This window comes from Cyanistes caeruleus, chromosome 9, assembly GCF_971803275.1.
Source record: "Cyanistes caeruleus chromosome 9, bCyaCae1.hap1.1, whole genome shotgun sequence".
NCBI classification, from domain to species: domain Eukaryota; kingdom Metazoa; phylum Chordata; class Aves; order Passeriformes; family Paridae; genus Cyanistes; species Cyanistes caeruleus.
This window is the reverse complement of record NC_141709.1, coordinates 16709092-16728400: the sequence shown is the minus strand read 5'-3', so window position 1 is coordinate 16728400 and position 19309 is coordinate 16709092. Positions and strand designations below refer to the sequence as shown.

General features: G+C 38.6%; 1 protein-coding gene across 5 annotated transcripts in view; it reads right to left on the bottom strand.

Annotated features, from left to right (window-relative positions):
- The window catches only part of DPYD (dihydropyrimidine dehydrogenase), a 347633-nt gene that overhangs the window by 72944 nt on the left and 255380 nt on the right, over positions 1-19309 (bottom strand). For all 5 annotated transcript variants that reach the window (XM_086842923.1, XM_086842920.1, XM_086842919.1 and 2 more), the window contains exons 17-18: positions 16225-16345; positions 15240-15359 (exon numbers count right to left, since the gene is read on the bottom strand). In XM_086842923.1, the coding sequence (XP_086699049.1) occupies positions 15240-15359; positions 16225-16345 (241 nt within the window). The remainder of the gene's footprint in view (positions 1-15239; positions 15360-16224; positions 16346-19309) is intronic.

The window sequence follows — 19309 nt, the reverse complement described above, 5'->3', positions numbered from 1 at the left end:
GAACACAAACCCACCAAACAAACTAATGAAAGGTCAACCAACATGCCCTATCAGAAGACTGCTTTGCACCCAGACAATGAAAAATGGAGACCACAGTTTTGTCAGCTCACAAATAAATTCACTGCCTCGAGCCAAGCCATTTCACAGTGCTAGTTGCCTATATTCAAACATATCTCTTCCTGTAAAATTATTTTCCTCACATGTCACTTTTGTCAGATAAAACACTACAACCGTTTTGCAGTAGAATAGTCTACAATGCAATTAAAGTTTTCCAGAATAAAACTCACAATGCTCACAATGATTTCAGCCTTTCACTTTCTTCAGATGTGATTAGCCACAGAAAGAGGAGGTATCATCACTCCTTTGTAGGCACTGTAGGCTATAAAGATTGGTCCTCAGAACTTGGCAACACATAATAAAAGTGCTTTATTCATAAACATCAATCAGTTTCAAAAATGGCAGTTGCTCACAGAATGGAAATATTCAGCTAATAACTACTGTAGACATTAAAACACTGTATGACAGATATGTAGTGCTCATTATACAAGAACACTTTCTTATAATTATGGTTTCATAACTAGGTACATAAGTTTCTAAATACTTAGTTCCTTACACTTCAATTTTTTTAGAGTAGCTATTAAAGAAAGGCTCTTCCCCCAGAGGGTGTTTGGGCACTGATACAGGCTCCCCAGGGCAGTGGTCACAGCACCAGCCTGACAGAGTTCCAGAAGCATTTGGATAATACCTTTGGGCACAAGGTGTGACTCTTGGGGATGGTGCTGTGCAGGGCTATCAGCTGGACTCGATGATCCTTGAGGGTCCCTTCCAACTCAGCACATTCTGTGATTTTTTTAAAAATGAAATTTACAGGACAACCCTTAGTTTTCCATGAATGAAAAAGACTCCCCCTCCAACAGAGAGGTGATACCTTGGATTTAGTTGAGGCCTTAGATGTGCATAGATGACAATTTTAAAGTTTGCTTTCCTTTTCTTCTTTTTTATAACTTTCACAATTATAGGAAATTTCATGCCATTTCTTTAGCTGAGAACATACTGAAAGCTGAAGAATCAGTGCTGCAATGGAAAGCAAAGTAATTGCTTGTCCATGCTGTGTAAACAATTTGTGGAATAAAGAAAGCCCAAACCCTATTTGCAGAGGCCTTTACTAGCTCTGGATATATTACTGAGGGTTGGTAATTAAAACATGTTTATATCAGTCCTGCTTGTGACCAGTCACACAACTCAGTGCTGATTTCAAGAAGAAATTATACACCCATATCATAACTCTGCTTTCTGCATTAATAAAAAATAACAGCATTAATAGGCCTAAATATTCATTTGTTTGATGTATTCAGAGCAACAGAAGGGGGTGCAAGGGAATTTAGTGTATTGCTTTGTCAGATCACTTTAATTATCCAATGAGGGTAGCTCAGAGGGTGAGTAAGGGACTTAATTGATGTACTTACTCATCCCCTCAGCTTCCACTGAAGAAAAATGGTAGCAACACAACTCCTAAACTGCATTTGTTGGTCTTCAGTGATCAAAGCAAAGGCCAATTAACAGAAAGCCAGGGGCCCGCAAAGCGTTTGTTGATTTTAAAATACTGATCAGAACACACACTGCTACTGCTAAACACACAGCAGCAGTATCTGGCACTTACACAGTGCCTTCTAGGAGAGGATGTCCAAATGCTATACAGAAATATAACATTTTTATCTCCCAGAATAAAAAGACTGCAAGGGAAGGCCTGGAAATGTCTGTAAAGAGAGCAATTCCAGCTGAGCAGAAGAGCCAGCAGTTGGCCCTGCTGGTCACAAATCCCTTGTCCCTTGTCCCACAATGTCCTCTTACCCTTTTCTTTAAAACTGTTTGTAATTTAAAGCATAACTTTTTAGAAGTATGCTTTGTAAATGAACACAAGCAGCCTCCTCTCAGAAGTAAATGACACACTAACATGCCAAGCACCTTATTCTGTTCTGTGTGTTTTCATGGATGAAGTGTTCTGCCCATTCACACCACAGCCTCAAGCATGGAAATAATGGGGGGCTCACATAAGCATACAGGACTGCAGCTGACTGTTGCTGCCACCCATAAATGAATTACTTCATCCTTCTTTCCTGTTTTTCTCTAACCTAAAAGAAAATGTAGCTGATTCACTTTGGAGGCAGTATCTTTGGGCATTCTGTGTTGCTTCCATGCTCTTCTTCATTATGTAGAATCATTAGGAATTCTGAAGGTTATTTTAGGCAATCAATGTACATACCAAAATGAAGATATGCCATTTACATGAGCTATTGCTGACACAATACTCTGTATGGAAAACTTGAAGAGGAAAACTCACAACAGTATAAATGTTCCATATGAAACTCTAACACATCTGTTCAGCACTGGAAAGCCTGCATTTAAGTCCTAAGCACTAGGAAGCTGAGACAAGTGCATTCTTGGAATCAAAACAAATGATGGTAATTTAAGAAATACTATGAAGCACACAAAGGCTGTACAATGCCATATGTTGTACAATGCATCTGGTAATCAATTTAATGTATATGCCAAGTTTACTAGAAGCCCAAACTGGCTTAAGTTCTTTACTCAGAAATTCAAGAAGTAAACTAAGAGCATTACAAACAGTGCTCTTACAATTAGTAAAAAAGTAGATTTTTCTTTTTACCAACAGAACACACAAAAAAATAATCTCCTAAATTACTTCCCATAATGAATACATGTCCAAACTTCACTTTTGATCAACAGCTTTCACAGACCCACAGGTTTAGGACATGGTTTGTTCTACACTTTAAAAGATAAATGTGATTTTAAAATTATTTTATGCTCAATGTTTACTTCTGGCTTGTAGGTTTGAAATCATGTAGGTTTTATGCTGTCATTTGTGATTCTATACACAATACACTACTGAAGATGTCATCAAACTCAGATGTATAACCAACCTTGCAAGTACTGTGGTCCTAAATCAAATATGAATCCACAGCTACAGTATTAAAAATACAGCAGAAATCCCTAATTCAAGTGGACAGTATCACCTATAAAGCCAAAATAAATGGTGTAGGATAATAGTTTCCAGACTTGGGTTACAGTGTCAATGCAGAGACTTGAGCTGTGCTAACTCACCAAGCTTGATCTTGCTTGCCAGAGCATGTTTGTCAATATTTAGCTCCCAGGGAGCATGTCATGAATTTTTACAAAAACTAGCATAAATACAAAATACTATATCAGCTGCTGTGATACTTTTTCTAACACTGAGATTAATTTGCTGAAATTTGTTTTGAGCTTTTTAAACCACAAGATGTGTGCCATATACCTACTGTAACAGGAATGTGAGAAACAGCATTAAGGGATTGCAATGCTGTTATTAGTGCTTTTAAAATACATAAAAACACCAGATGCTTACATTAACTGATTGGAAGATGTTTTAATGCCAAGCTTAAAATACCACTTTCTCCTGTAACATCAGATTAGAAAATGGACTGGGATAAAATAGCATATACCTGCATTTTCAAAAGGAGAAATCTAAGGTGCACCAGTAAACCCTGCATCATTTACTTGCCTAACCACTGAAATTTCACCACAAAATGCACGCTGCCTTAGGCATTTGACAGCTGTACATATACTAATATGTAAGGAATATACTAACCTCAAATTTCTGATGCATCAATGGAGTGAGAAAGGAAGCCACCTCTGAGAATGCCTGACTCCGTACAGGGATGAGGGGAAGCCTAGGAGTCTCCTAGTGAAGTGCCTGATGTTTAAGGGATAACCCTCAGCTGTACTTGGCCAGCACCTCTGCTTCCATCTGCTGTGTTCTCTGAGCTGGGCCTCTCTGGGACAGTCCCAGAGGACTCTTGGACACAGACACGTGGTGGCAGTGGCACAGCTCAGGAAGGCAATGCAGGTAGCTCAGGCAGAAGAGAGCACCACTGCTGGCTGCCTTCTGCAGCTCAGCACATCTCATTTATGGGAAACAGAAATAGCAAAGACAGTGGAGGCAGCCCTGGAAAAGCCCAAGTTTGGAAAAGAGACTAAGAGTGACTTTTTTTTAGGACCCTTTTACACTATCTGACTCCAACATTAAGCTGGGGATGTCCTCAGAGCTGTAAAAGATTAAGCCTGTAAGAAAAGAAAAATAACCACATCGGAAAGAAATCTATGTGCTACCCCCACACAGAAGGGAACTCTGTACTAAAACTCCCCACAACAAGCTGGAGCAAGACTTCCCTACACCTGGCAGGGTTTACCTCCTTTCTGGACACCTGCTAAGGACTGATCATCTAGAGGGATTTTATAAACAATGAAGATGCAAACAACCTCTCTTTTATACCAATAAATCAGAATGTACAACATTGCAGACTTCGCCCTAATATTTCTTGAGAAAGTAAGGTGCTACCTTCTTCCTTGGAAGTCTGAATCTTCAAATCCTACCTTCAGTAAGTTCTGAAGAAACTTCTCCTTTAATATATTAAAAAAAGAACATATTCTTGTAAGTATTGTTCGGCAGTACCTCCTTTTCAAGCGCAAAAAATTTATCAGTGCCTAGAATGAGAAGATCTCTCTGAGTACTCACTGTTGGAAGCTAAGCAGCTCTTTGAGTGAGCATATATCCAAAAACTGGTGAAAACACTGCCAATTCTGGGGTACTCAAAGAGGTGAGCAGCTGACATGGTCCTAATAGCCTGAGCAGGCTGATAGCTGACAGGATTAAGATAAGCTTGGCCCAGTTAAAATATGGACTGGAGTAACCATACATTCTTTTGGAAATCAACAGGTCACTCAATAGGGTCATGAACCATTTATGAACAGACAGACACTACTGTAACACAGCTTGCTATGTCTTCACTGACACACCTGCTTGCAAAAACCACACAGCTTTCTCCTCATTTTGAGCTGCCTGTAACACAGTTCTTCACAGCATCAACCTTACCTTGGTGCTGAGTCAGGTGTGATACCACACATTCTACAGACAGACCTCATGCCACTAAAAACACCTTCTCTAGGTGCCTGCAATGGATTTCTCATTCTGAAACAGTGGGACACTGTGCTCAGCAGTTCTCCTTCAGCTCTCACTTAACCCAAATAACAGTGGCTCAATCCCTGACTACGAGTGTCTTCTGGGATTTAAACAGAATTTAGGGAAGATGGTTACACAGTGCATGTTAATAGGAAAGACAATTCCAATTACCTGATAATGCAGAAACTGCAAATTGATCATAAATTGGAAAACTGAATTCCTACAGCAGGTTCCCTAAAATATTTTGTAGGATATATTTGTATATCCTGTGTGTGAGCAGGACATTTATACAGCTCATTGTATATAATGAGGTGCTTGCATGAAAAGGCACATTAAAATGCAGATTCCCTAGCTGACTACTATATACTAGATGCATTCCTTAAAAAGGTTAAAAAAAAAGTTCTGATTGTTGTGAAATACATTTATAAATGCTTCTGGCAATCATTCACCGGGGATGAAGTGATGCCCAGTGAAATACAAACCCAGGAGCTACCCAGTTAAACAAATCTGCTCTGTTTTGTCTTCTGTATTTTATGTGTGAAGTTGGCATTAGGATTTATTCCTTATTCAAGCAGGATACTAAAAAATACAGAACATTAACATGATTTAGGTGAATAAAGATGTATTCCCTGGTGAGTTCATGATAAATCACAGCTAACCAGTGGTAGAACTTTTCAATGCTACATCGAAGCAGGACAGCAGCACTAATGAGGGAAGTACATCCTTCTGGTGCCAACTGGTGTAAACCATTGCCTTGGGTCTAAACTTTTTCCAAGGATAATTTCTGGTTTTTGTTTTTTTCTTTTTTTTTTTCTAAACCCCAGTATCTGATTGTCAAAATATCCTGCAACAGGATTATTCACAGCAAGCACACCTCCATGTAACTGTGAAACCTTCTCCTCAAGACACTTTGTGACCCATTTCTAAAGCACATCAATCAAGCACTTTGCAGGTGGTGGGAATGGTGAGAGCCTCAACATCCTCACAGAGATGCACAAGCTGTTGAGGCTACCAAGGCTACTGATCCAGAGGGAGGAGCTCACACTCAATAGAGAAGTTGTGGTGTTTTGTCAGCCGTGGTAGGATCCCCACAGTGATGGGAGAAGACAGTAGCCACTAGGCAGCCTATTCTGCAAGCACAGCTGTCCCACAGAGAGAAGGAAGAACAGGAAGAAATCCCAGGCTAGTAAATGTTAAATAAGAAGTCATTTTTCTAATTATTTGTTATTAATTTATCTAATTATTTGTTAGCTCCTATTTTGATCTGTAAATGTGATGCAATTTTTTTCATAAATGCAAAATGTGTTTATTCTTCACATGAGAATATGCCCTCCACAGAATAAAGATGGGCTCTACAGACAACATATGCCACTTGGTGACTAGAGCAAATCAATATGCAAAGTAATACTGAAAAAAATGAACATGCTTGAGACACACCAGGTCAAACTCGGGGGTTTTAATCTCTGCTGATATAATTGTTACTCAGAATTTTTTACAAATTCTACCAGATTCTTGGTTTGATTTGGGTTTTTTTTTGAGTGGGGGGAGATTATAATTAGAGCTTGTGTTCTGAATGACAGGTACAGTTTATAATTTCCACAGAAGGCAGTTGTCTCATTGATCACTTTTAAGTACCACCTGTACCACAAACCCTGCTGTTGGTGGGGGTAGGGAATAACAAGTCAGCAGGAAAGATAATTACGGGCCCTGCACGATCAGCAACAGGGAGCATTATCGACATGAAATCACATCAGCTGGAACCCCATTTCCTCTGTCGGGTCTTTCCTCTGCCTCCTACACTGAAGCTCCTTAAACTCACATAACAAGTATTCAGGTTTTAATCCTGAATCATATAGATACACTGCAACAAAGTTTTGGAGACCTCCAAGCCTACTTGAACACTACCACCTGGAGCCATCTCTGGCTCCAGTCCATGACCACACACCTACCCACTTCTGGAATGACAGAATGTACATGTGCATCTCCTGCACACTGAGAGAGGAAAGCTTGGCCCAACTCTAACTTAGTGATGGCCAGAGAAAGGTCAGCAGCCAGAGTGACCCTTCCAACCAGCCACCAGGACAGTACAGGGCACACAGCTCTCTCAGGTTAGACACACTTTTATAGTCAGTAGTAACTTTTCAGTTGTAGGAAAGGATGGAGAGTTATACTGCATGCCATCACAGTCTCTAGACCTCATTCAGCATCATTTGGAAGTCAAAAGAAATGTTGACTTCATTGTGCCTATCCGTGGAGAGGCAAGACTGAGACCTGCTGAGACTTAATGGCACACAAGCCTAGAAGTAGACTTCATCACAGTTTTTCTTGGTTTTTATTATTTTAAATAATGTCCATTTAAAAATTTTGATAGTATTTTCATTCCTGTGTTAGAATAAACTGGAAAGTACTTAAATGCTAAGTACTTTTCAAATAAATAATTAATAAGATAATGAAAGTAGTTAAATGACCTCTGAAATTAATTATAACAATCTTCTTATAATAGAAATAATTCAGTTTTAAACACGATAATCTCCAAAAAGACAATACACAAAAATACTCTGAGAGATTTTTTTTTCTTTGGTGTGTCTCTGCTTGAAATTAGAAGAGGTGACCATAAGACAAAGACACTTTTCCCCCAGACCTGACAGACACGGAAAGACAATCAACTCATGCTGACAAAGTCACCACCACTGGGTTCCATCTTGCTGATATTACCAGAACAAAAAGTTTTCTGTTCCTGACTGATGTTACACCCCCCCTTATCAGGTCATAATTCACCTGTGCCCATTATTGTAATCAGGTTTAAATACAGGCCCCTACTCTGCCAATATGCTTTGAAACACTCTGACATCTCCTTTACCTTCTCTATTCATTTCCATTCTTTGTTAATCAGACTGTGTCCTCAAGATGCTAACTATGAGAGCACTCATTACTTAATCATGTTAATCTATACCATTATATAAACAGATTTCTCATTTTATGCACCCAGAATAAACCTTCATGTTCTTTCCCCCATGCTCTTTTCCTGCAATATATACCAGTGATTTTCTCTTACTTTTCTCATATTATGTCTGAGAAGAATTTATGATTTTATATGAATTGCTTTCTGACATGTGCCTTTGGCTGCCATGAGTAAGACTTGATAGCTTAACAGTTATCTGTTTATTGAAAACTCCAATCAACTGTGAAATAAATTATTTCAACTGTACATATTCTATATCAGCTCTGATATAGAATATGTACAGAAACAGTAAATCCAGAGTGCTCAACAGCAGTGGTTTAGAGATTAACCTAATTACAGGCTATTAAACCAGGAGAATGCAGCCAATTGCAATTGTAGCAGCCTGCACAGAACAGCAACAGTTAATGATCATTTGATGGTTTTCTAGGACTTTAGAACTAATACTTGGCTTTTAGTCTGAGAGCAGTGCTGGACATTCCTGTCTGATGCTTGGGGGATTCAGCCAACTAACAGATACATTTGGTGAAGAATCTCATTCTAGTCATGCCCTCCCTTCCTAATTTCCCTTTTCACTGTTTTGTCGTCTTTGCCTGTTCCTCAGGGAACCGAGTGATTGATAGCCTAATCCAATGACTGTATTACAGCTGCCTCAACTTGGACTCTTTTCCTTATCATTAGCAGTTAGCCTATGGTTAAATTCACAGCTCACTGCTTGGTACAGCCCCTGAGATTTAAGGGTCTGGCCTTTAGAAAATATTTAACATAAAATTGAAATCTTGACATACTGAGAATTCAGTTCTCTGCAAGGCTTCTTTAATTAATCCAATGTACTGTACCATTGTTCTATATGAGGCTCTGACATGGTGAACTGTTACTGAAGCTCACAGAGATGTGTAATTCTAAATTAAACACTCACTTACCTACACTGCATTTGTTTCCCAAGTATATGTGCATGAATGTGAAAATTTAAATCCAATCTCTAACAATAATAAACCACAAACCAATTACACTTAAGTAAAGACTCTTCATTCATTTCAAGCTCAGAATGAGCTTTTTTCAAAGCAAGAGGAGGAGAAAACACAGCTTTGTTCAAATGCTCTATGTAAAGACTCCTCCTTCATTCTTTTTCCAGGACTCATTTAATCTTTTGGTGAATGAAATCAATTATGATCATTTTTAATCAGCTACAAATGGCACCTGTGCTAAAAGTGTAAAGTGTTTTCTTTGTGGAAGTGAAATTGGCTAGAAAATATTAAAAGTGGAAAAAAATATGCTTAGTTCTCTGACCTTATCTAGAGAATAATACTTATTTTTAAAGAGCTATAGGAAGGATGTAGACCTTGATCTATGCTGTAAACCTTTGCCCTACTTCCAGTCAGTCGATGAGCTTCAAGCCTCTATGAAAATGGCAGCTGAGTCCCAGATGAAAAATTATGCATCTCATAAACTGCTATTCTGCTGAAATGTCAAGCTATGGCAGGGCTGTACCTCAAACTCAGCACTTGGCATTTTCCTTCTGTCTGCTTTGTTGCCATGAAGCAAACATGAAGAGTGAGGATTTGTGTAGGGCAGGTAGCAGGCGAGCTCCCTGTCAAAAATCTATTATTAGGGCTCTGATCTCTCCTGCACAGACCAGTGACGGCAGTACACTAAGAGAAATCAGACTGCTGCAAGGACACGACAGAAAACAGAGGACTCTTTGTGAATCCTGACATAATATATGCAAATAAGGGCTTTTAATGGCTCAGCTACATTGAACAGGAATAATAAAACAAAATTAAAATTGTACTACGGCATATATTTGGTTTTCACCCCTTTCCACACTGTTTTATAAATATATGTTAATGTAAATAGTCTTTAACTCTTGGTAAATATTTATACTAAACAGGAGTGCCTATGCATACATACATTTTGTTTTGTTTCCAGTGATGGGCAGCTTTTTTATTCATTTCTATTGACCAAAATCCACACTGCACTGTTACTGACAGAACTGTGATGAGTAAAGTGAATGCTCTTGGTTGTTTTTTCCTTTTAATGATGTGTCAGCGAATTAAAATTAAAAGGCAGCCCTTATTATTATAACTTCAACTTTTTCTCTTTCAATATAATTCATACATTTCAGATTAGAATATATGCCTCTATTAATAACGTCAATATACATTTTAATTAAAGAACTCCTGAAAAGCATTCCCTTACATGTCACAATTGCTCCTGGACAGTGTTTTTCTGTAAAAACAGACAGCTCCACTAACTTCAAAAAGTAACTAAAATTAACTGTCTCTGCTGGTTTCCAATAATTACACATTCCTGTGTTTAATGACTGAACCCACCACCTAGATATCCTCCTTCTGATATCCCTTGTGGGCAGCTATGAAGTTATAACACACAGCTTCCTGAATCTCTCTTTTTCTGGAAAACAAGCACATGTACTTGCACATGCTGTACAATAAATTTGTGCAAATAATGCCATAGTACTACAGCATATAATAAATGGACAAAGCAATAACAGCACACAGACAATCAGGTTTTGAACTGCTACTGTAAAATACTGCAACATTTCTGAAATAAAGCATTAAAAGAATACATAGTGAGTGCACCGTAGAGAGATTTCCTTTTAACCTAAGTTTTTGCTAAGTCCAGTGTATGGTTTTATAAATTTATCCCCTAAGGATTTGGCTTCCAGACAAAAACAAAGAAACAAACAGATGACAAAGAACAAAAAAACCATGGAAATTCAAACAGAAGCTCTGCTCTATTTTGCCAGCAATAGATATCCCATTGTGCTGCAATGTGATGTGTTTCATAAAACACATCTGGAATATGGAAGCACAGTATGAAAGCTCATTGAAAAAACCTTTTTTAAAAAAAAAAATTTTAAGAACATTTCAAGGAAAGAAATCTTAGGGAAGCATGCAGCTGCTGACAATATATTAACATTTCTCTGAGAAACCTGGCAACTTATTCTGGTATCCATAAAATACCAGAATAAGCATTTTCAAAATAATTTATACAAACTAAAACATTTCTTTCAGAGCCAGAGGTCATTATTCCTTGTGAGGATAAAAGAACCCCACCATTAGTGTCTTTTTAATAAACAAATACATTGCAAAGTCTCTGCCCATGTATAGGAAGAATTCACAATCAAATCTCATATATGCTACATTCTCTAACCTGAAATACTGCTGGATCCATTCTAAAAGCTTCGTAATGGAAAGCAAACTGTCTCTAATGCTGCAAACACAAATAAGTTATACAGCTTGAAAAAATGTATCTTAATTTTAATATTTTTTCTTTCATCAGAAGGACTTATTTCCTTAACAATATTTTACATGGCCTTCATTAGGACAACTACGCTTTTTGAGTAATGGGCAGTTCCTGTAAATTTATTTTAAAAAATGGATGAAGACTGGGGCATCCTCTAAGCACAATGTCCTCTCAGAAAACAGGGCCACAAAAATCTGCTGGGCTACCATAGCTTTTGGACTCATCTGATGTGCCACAGTGCAAATTGGAAATTTTTTCTGAAAATATTTCAATTTTTGACACCAGCACGGAGGTAAAATAAGAAAAAAAAAACCTGAGAGATTTTATAATGCTCAATATTTGTAGGGCAAAATTGGAATCCAGGAGGCCCAGCTATGACCTGGGCTCACACTTGGGATTTAAACCTGGCTCTCCCAAGTCAGGCTCATGTGCAGGTCAGCAGGCTGTGCTAGTATGAGTGTGTATCCCGTGAGAGCTGTTTCACTTTGTATTAATAATTCAATATTTGCAGGGAAGTGGAGAAGAGAGACTCTAATCCTACAGTCTAGTAGTCAAACATCCACCTGGGATACTGGGATCCCTTCCTGTCAAAACCACCCAAGAAACAGGAGGGTAGGAAGGAGGAACAGGGATGCCTCTTGCAGCTTAGCTATTTTCAGCTGGTCAAATTAGATCAAAACAGGAAGGTCAGTGCCCGAGCACTGGCTGGCAAGAAAATTGACTGTGACAACTCAAAACTAAATGGGGGTTTCAGAGTAATCCCATTAAGTCTCTCCTTTGAATAATTTTTTTTAAAAAACGTTTTAAAAAAAGAGACAAAAGTCTGTTCTGAAAACATCTCAGGATTTGGCAATGATGTTAATAAACATTTTTTCTTATTATTTTTGTGTATGTTAGATAAATCATAGGAAACTACCTTGCATTTAGTAATTTAAGAGGAATTATAAAAAGAAATTCCTGCTTCAATGTCTCTCATTTAGAAAAATTAACCTCCTGCATACAGCTGCTTCTGCATGAGGCAGACAAGAAGAGAAGGGATGAAGAGGCCAAGGGGAAGTTTCATATGGAAAATATTTTTTCAGTACCTAGCCATGTAGGAGGAGGACATTTTTGAACACTGGAGGACAGGGAAGTCTGTCAGTCAAAATATCGGGCAGCTGCTAGGCCAGGGTACTAACACATCTTTGTTATTTGCTCTTGGCTGGAAACCTTCCTCAAACTCAGAGGAGGGAGTTTGCACTCACCTGGAGAAGACAACTTGCACTGCCCTAACAAACTGTGGACACAGTGAATTTATAAAACCCTGTAGAACATGGGTCCTTTAAGAGACCGACTTCTTGTCCCGTGGCCCCCTGCCAGGGCCAGCAGAGAGACACAGGGGCTGGATAATGCTGAGGATAATGCTGAGCGTTGAGTCAAGGTGCATTTCAGAGCTCACCAGGACACCTAAGGGTGCAGAGACCTCCACAGGGCTGGGTCCACTCCCACCTCACCCACGGTCACACAGCACCGTGAGTGTGGCACCCTGAAGGACAGGAACTCCTGCCTCCCTCACTGCTCCTCTGGGCCATGTGAGCATCACTGCTAGTCCAGAATCTATGCACATGGAAAAATCCAGAAAGCCTGGTCCAGCTTGGCTGTGTGCTGTATCTAGGTTTGTGTACGACAGAACAACAATGAACCAGCTGTGCTTTGGGAAAACATGCTGAAAATGAACCAGACTTATTGCTTCTATAATAGTGCTGGCTTTCACTTCAAAAATTAATCCTCTCTTGAGAGGAATTACTTGGAAAAAACAACAAAAACTTACTGACTCTATCAGATAATAAAATAAATTTACACACATCAAAAGAGAAACCCAGTATGTTACACTGTGAAGCAACTTTCATGCCAAGACCACGGAGCACTTCCCACCAAGCCTGTAGGCATGTAAGTGGTGTTCCTGCCATCCCACAGACAGGAGAAATAGAGCACGGAAAGGTCAAGTGTCTGGCTGCAGGCCACACGTCTGCGCCGTGCCACAGCCGCAACACGAGCACGGCCACCCTGCCCTTGCTCTGACAAGATGACACGCTCTCCCACTTTTTGTCTCCTTGTAAGCATGCTAGCTCTCCTGATTTAAAACTGCTTTCCTGCTTTTGGAAATTTGTATACTGCTATACCTGACTGCTGAGCAGAAGGCATTGCAACGTGCTGCTGAGCTACTGACTTTACTGGCTCCGTAGCTCGCTTTTGTGAGAGGAGTTGTGGGATTGGGACCCCGTCATGACTCTTTCAAAACATAATAAATTGACAGCACTTCCAGTATTTTAAATATTTTTTTTAATAAGCAGATTTGCATTATAGGTAATGGTGCATCCTAAAATGTCATTTTCTCTCCCCTATGATACATATAAAAGTTCAGGGAAAAGAAATTATACTTACACACATAGATACACACACACACATATATATATGAATAAAATAAAGAATGAACTTTTCCTTGGGTCCATTTATACACCACATGAGTGCTGCTACATCCTCACTTACAGTTGGGCATAGAGGTGCCACTGTAATTTACACTACATACATATTTCAAATTTGTGACATAGACACACTTCTCATAATGCAGCCATTTTAAAGATTTTATTAGGCAGAATTATGGTAGGAAGGAATATTCACAAATTGCAACTTAAATGAGAAAATGTGAATGGTGTTACTTATATAAAATACTACTGCAATAGTTCTTTTATTAATTTTTAATGCACAGCACCCACTGTGACCTCCTTTATTCTTTTCCTGTCAACATGGCAGGCTAGAGAAATTGAAATGGGCTGTAGCTGTTCTCTTCTTGTTCCCTTCTTCCTCCCACTTTGCATAATATTAAAACATAACATCTTATTGGACTGTCACTGTGAAACCATTATGCGATAGGCATAATGATTTTTTCTGATTGTTATCACTTTCTTACTTTTCAGTGCCCTCTAAAAAATTCCAAATTCTATGTAGTTATCTAAGGCAATAACACAATTTGCCACTGAATACACTCATCTGAATTAAAGTTTGTTTAAAAGTCATCTTTTGCTACATTTTCTATGGTTCTCTAAGGATAACACCAGTCACATAAAATAAAGTGTATTTTTGCCTGTCTGGTCTCCTCTGATTACATTTTTGGGGTGAGGTAGGAGGCGGGTCCAATAGAATAATGTTTGATTCAATCGAGAGGATGCTATTACTTCTTTTATGTATATTTACTGCTACCTCTATCACCAAGGAGACTAATCTCCATACCAGTAAAGCCAAGAAGCTCACAGTATTGTCTTTGCAGGGCCAAGTTTGTGTTGTCACAGCAACAGAGTTCACAGGGTCAATAGATTAATACGTTGGTGTGCACCGGCACTCAACTGGAGTGTAAAAGTTTTGCAGCTGGTTTGAAAATTAAACAGTGAACTAGAACTTGAAAATATGGGCTACATAAGATATCCTTATATATCTTGAGAAATAGGGCTACAAAAATATGCATATATTTGCCTAATATTGTCTATCATTTTTACCACAGTGGGAAGAGGGGGAAATAACCTCTCTGGAAAAGGTGCACTTAGTGGGAAGGAGGGAGGAAGGCTGGAGATTGGGCTATGAAACATACACTGCATTTGGATTGTTGATATTTCCCCCTGCGATGCCCTTTCATTAGCCTCTGTCTAACGTGGGGCCTGACAATTGTGACAGGATGAAAAATTTGAGGAAAAGCGAGGGTCACGAGGGAAGAGATTTCCTTCCCTCTCCAGTGACCCTATCACAGTATTCTGATGCAGTGCTTTACCATTAAGGAAAGGGCAACCCAAGAGCCTTCACACTTAATCTGTTCCATCTGTCATGACTTAGAAACATTGACCAGCAGTGAGCTTTAAGGACTCGGTGTGACTGCAGACATGATATTCTAGCCCACTACAAGGACCTCCTGATGTTTCGAAAGCCTCCAAGGAAGTACCGTGCATCAAAAAGGGCAACACCTACCTGACATGCCACCATATGTGGTCCTCAGTCCTCGACCAACTGCTGGCCAAGGTGTGCTGTCTGCTTTCAGTCCCATCAGTCCTGACACAGTGTTGGTGGCTGTAACACCATCTGCACCACCTGTGAAAGAAAAGGTCAGTCGCTTTTTGCTAAATCATGTGTACAAGAACAAGAGAGGATAAAACGCAAAAGAAAACCTGTGAAACTGAAATAACTAGAAATTCAAATAAACAGCTGGAGAGCAAAAACAACAAACTGCAATGGGATGCACAGAAAGGTCCTTATGGCCAATCCCAGGCTAATAAATTTAACACTAGCTTCAAGGCAGGCTGCATCAGCTGAAAGAGCTGTAAGGGCTATAAGACAGCATGTGGAAATGCTGAGAATGACAGGCAGATCTCTGTCGTTCAGCTGTGTGGGACAGAACCTGCTACAGCGGCTGTTTAACACCTGAAGGTATCCCAAAACAGTGGCCATCTCCTCCAAGCTTCTGTGCAGCAAGACAACAGAAGCAATGTGATAAAGAAACAGTTACTGTAGCTCTAAATGATGCATTAATACACCCACTTGCAAACTTATTTGCCACCATGTGGTACCTTAAGCTCTAAGGAAAAAAATATATATACCATCAAGTAGTGAATTTCTGTTTTCTCAGAACACACACATCATTTTCACTACCAAATACAGGAACAGAGAGATTTACAGTGGTATGGTAAACATATAAATATGACAGAAGTAAAAGTGTGCAGAGAAACACTATACAATTTATTGTTAACAGTCTAATATAGTTCTCTTCATATATTGCTCTTTTCTAGATGTATGAACAAAATTAGGAAACCTTTGATCACTGTGCTTATTCTAAATACATCAAACAAAATATTTTCATATTAGTTTATGTTGCTATCTATTACTCCAGCAGCATTCCTATCTTACCCCATGCAGCAAATTAGTAAAGCAGCACAACTTGTGCACTGGAGTCACTCACCTTCCCGCGCAGCCATTGCAATTTTCACAATATCAGTGACATTTGGGGTCAGCTTGGCAAAGAAAGGAATGTGAACAGCTTGTCTAACCCAGCGACAGATGTTCCGTACCAGCTCTGGATCCTGTTCAAATAGGCCAGATAAATATAGAACATAATTAAAAGTAATATGAACAAAAGGTATATTAAGGAAATAGAAAACTTTGCTGTAAGTGGCTATGCTGCAATTTTGTGAAATTGCACATCAGAACTGAACTTCATCCCATTAGCTAACCTATTTCAGACACACCAAGTAACTGAAAATCCACTGCAGAAAGGTTAGTTTGTGAAAAAAAGGATTTTTTTTTTTTCCAGAAGACAAAGATATCACAAAATGTTCCCTTCCCATAGAGAGGAAAACACCACTTTGGCTGACAGATATTATTTTACCCATTTATTAAAAAAATTACTTTCCAGTTTTAATGACTCACTCTGTGTAAGGTACATTAAAAACAAGCAGTATCCTATAAAATAATGTGAACCTGAAGCATTGTCTGATCATGCCTTGATCAGAACAAGGATGAATCGAGGTTGCAGGGCTATCAGAATGCAATTCAGCATTTCTTAACTCTGAGAATAAGTTGGGATGGCCATAGTGTAAATGAAAGATCAAAATCTTCTCTGTTAAAGCCAGAAATCGAAATCTTCAAGTGTTGGCTTTTCCTGATTTCCAGTCATTTACTTGTCTTATGGAATACATCTCACGTAGACAGGGATCAACAGCCCTTTCCACTGAGGACAGCTCAGTGGAACTAACACCTGCATCTGGCATATACAAGGGTTCTTCTTCAATGTAACTCTTGTTTCATTTTTCTGTGGGCAATTGATAATACTCTTCAACAAGTACCTTAAAATTTTCAATACTGATGCATTGTAGAACACAGTGCACGTTCTGGTTAAAAACTGAATGGTGCCATTACAAGATTTAGCACAAGTATTACCTGTGAGTAGGCTAATTGGTACTGCAGCAATTATTTACATTTACTAAGTCTTTATCACTCTCTCAGATAATTAAATCTGTCATATATGAATAATCTTGTCCCATTTGGATATTGTAAAAGCTCAGAAAGCTGCATTGCTATGTAGTAACTGAGAATGGGATGAGACTAAATGAAATTTAATTTAAAACAATCCAGTAGACACCAAAGTTGCCAGTCTAGTGAACACACAGGAAATATCCCCTTGTTATTTTTCCTTTTTACACCAATGGTTAAATACAAACAAAAACTCCACAGGCTGTGTTACTAGAAAGTACACAGTGCTTGACATGAATAGTAAAATCCTAAGAGTTACCTCTGGCATCCCAATAGAAATGGTGATCTCCCCTCCATGCAGCTGCCCTGAAATATGTATGAAACGCTGCACTGGCAGTATGAAAGTAGTTGCAGCTTTGACTTTCATTTCTGTTTTGAATTTCCTTGAGGCTCAATGCAGAAATGAGAGACCCTCTAGAAAACATGAATTGTATATCCTTTATGTTAATTCTTCTCCTTGGAAATCCTTGTGATAATGTTCAGGATGTTGGCACCACATAACTCATTATGCTGACTTCGCTGTGTTTGTAATGCTGCCATAAAAATTCTTACTCTGACACATACTAATGCCTTAAAAAATACAATTATTTTAAACCACACTGAACAACATTTTGGGAGATGTCTTTCATAAAACCCAATTTTCATCCTACCTAAGACAATTTATCTAGTTTGTCTTTTGTAATAAACAATAATTGTTTAGGCCATTTTCCCTGAAATTAAGTAAAGATCTTTATTTTCAATCAGTTATACTTCTCACACACCAAGATTAATGCAATTAATGCAATGGAATGGTCTTCTATTTCTCATGCTAGTAAATGGTTTAAATATCTGATTGCATGGCACATGATTAGAAAAAGCCCTTTGGAAAGGCTCACTTGTATCAGCCTGGGAGAACTGCCCACTTTTGGTCCTCATAAAATCACTGGTAAATTAATAGGAAAATAATTTGAAAAATTAAATGAAGGAGGTAAGATCTTTCATCCTATTCCAGTTAAAATTCCAGGGGAAAAAAAGGAATGTTTAGTGAGTAAATACTGAAAAAAATGAAGTAAAAGTTAAAACAGTGCTTTCTTGCATAGTGAGACAACAGAAATTGGAAAGGTGATGAATTTCATAAAAAAAAAATTAGAATTACCATGAAATTTGACAGTTCTGAACTGAAACAGGCATTTCTGAAGGCTATTTTTCCCCCATGATGTTTTATCCAATTAAGTTGCACATTAAATAAATCTCATATGAAGATAATGCTGGCTAACTTTAAAAAATACCAGTTTACCCTTGTGCCACGCCCAACAGCCGCACACACGGGATGTATCTTGCTGCTTCCCTTCACAGTTCACTGCGACTCCTACAAAGGAGTTGTGCTGGAACATCCAGATCATCCATCTTCCACCCTCCTCCTCCTCCTCCCCTCCTTCTTCTGCCTCCAGACCCTCCTGCTCAGGTTCCTCCTGAAGTCACTGCCTGAGAATACCAGAGCTTTTGTGCTCTACAGACAACTAATGTATTCCCAAATATCCTCACCTGGTTTTGTTTTAATTCATGCTTTCTTCTTTAGATCATTAAGTGAAGTTATTTGTTAATTTATAAATTTCAGAATTCCCTACTCTATTTGCACTAAGGACTTGGAAAAATGCATTCTAAGAAATCAGATGTCTGAAACCAGAAGATATTGATGCCACTGGATAGAAAATTTTCATAGGAAATGAATAAACTACATTTGTATAATCTGTGGGAAGTTCACTGGATGATGCACAACCTCTCCATAGAAGACTGCTCACCTTTAGACTAAGACCAAATTGCAGAGGACACACAAGAACACAATTTTGATAAACACTGAAGTGATTAGAAATATAGAATTCACTTCTAAATGCAATCATTGACTAAAGAAATGCAGCTCAAAATTTCTGATTTCTGAGAATATTAATTTGTCCTATTCAGCAAAGTTTTAAACTCAGGCACAAATTCAGCAGAGGGAATAGCATGATACCAAAAACCAGTTTTGAAGAGGTTAT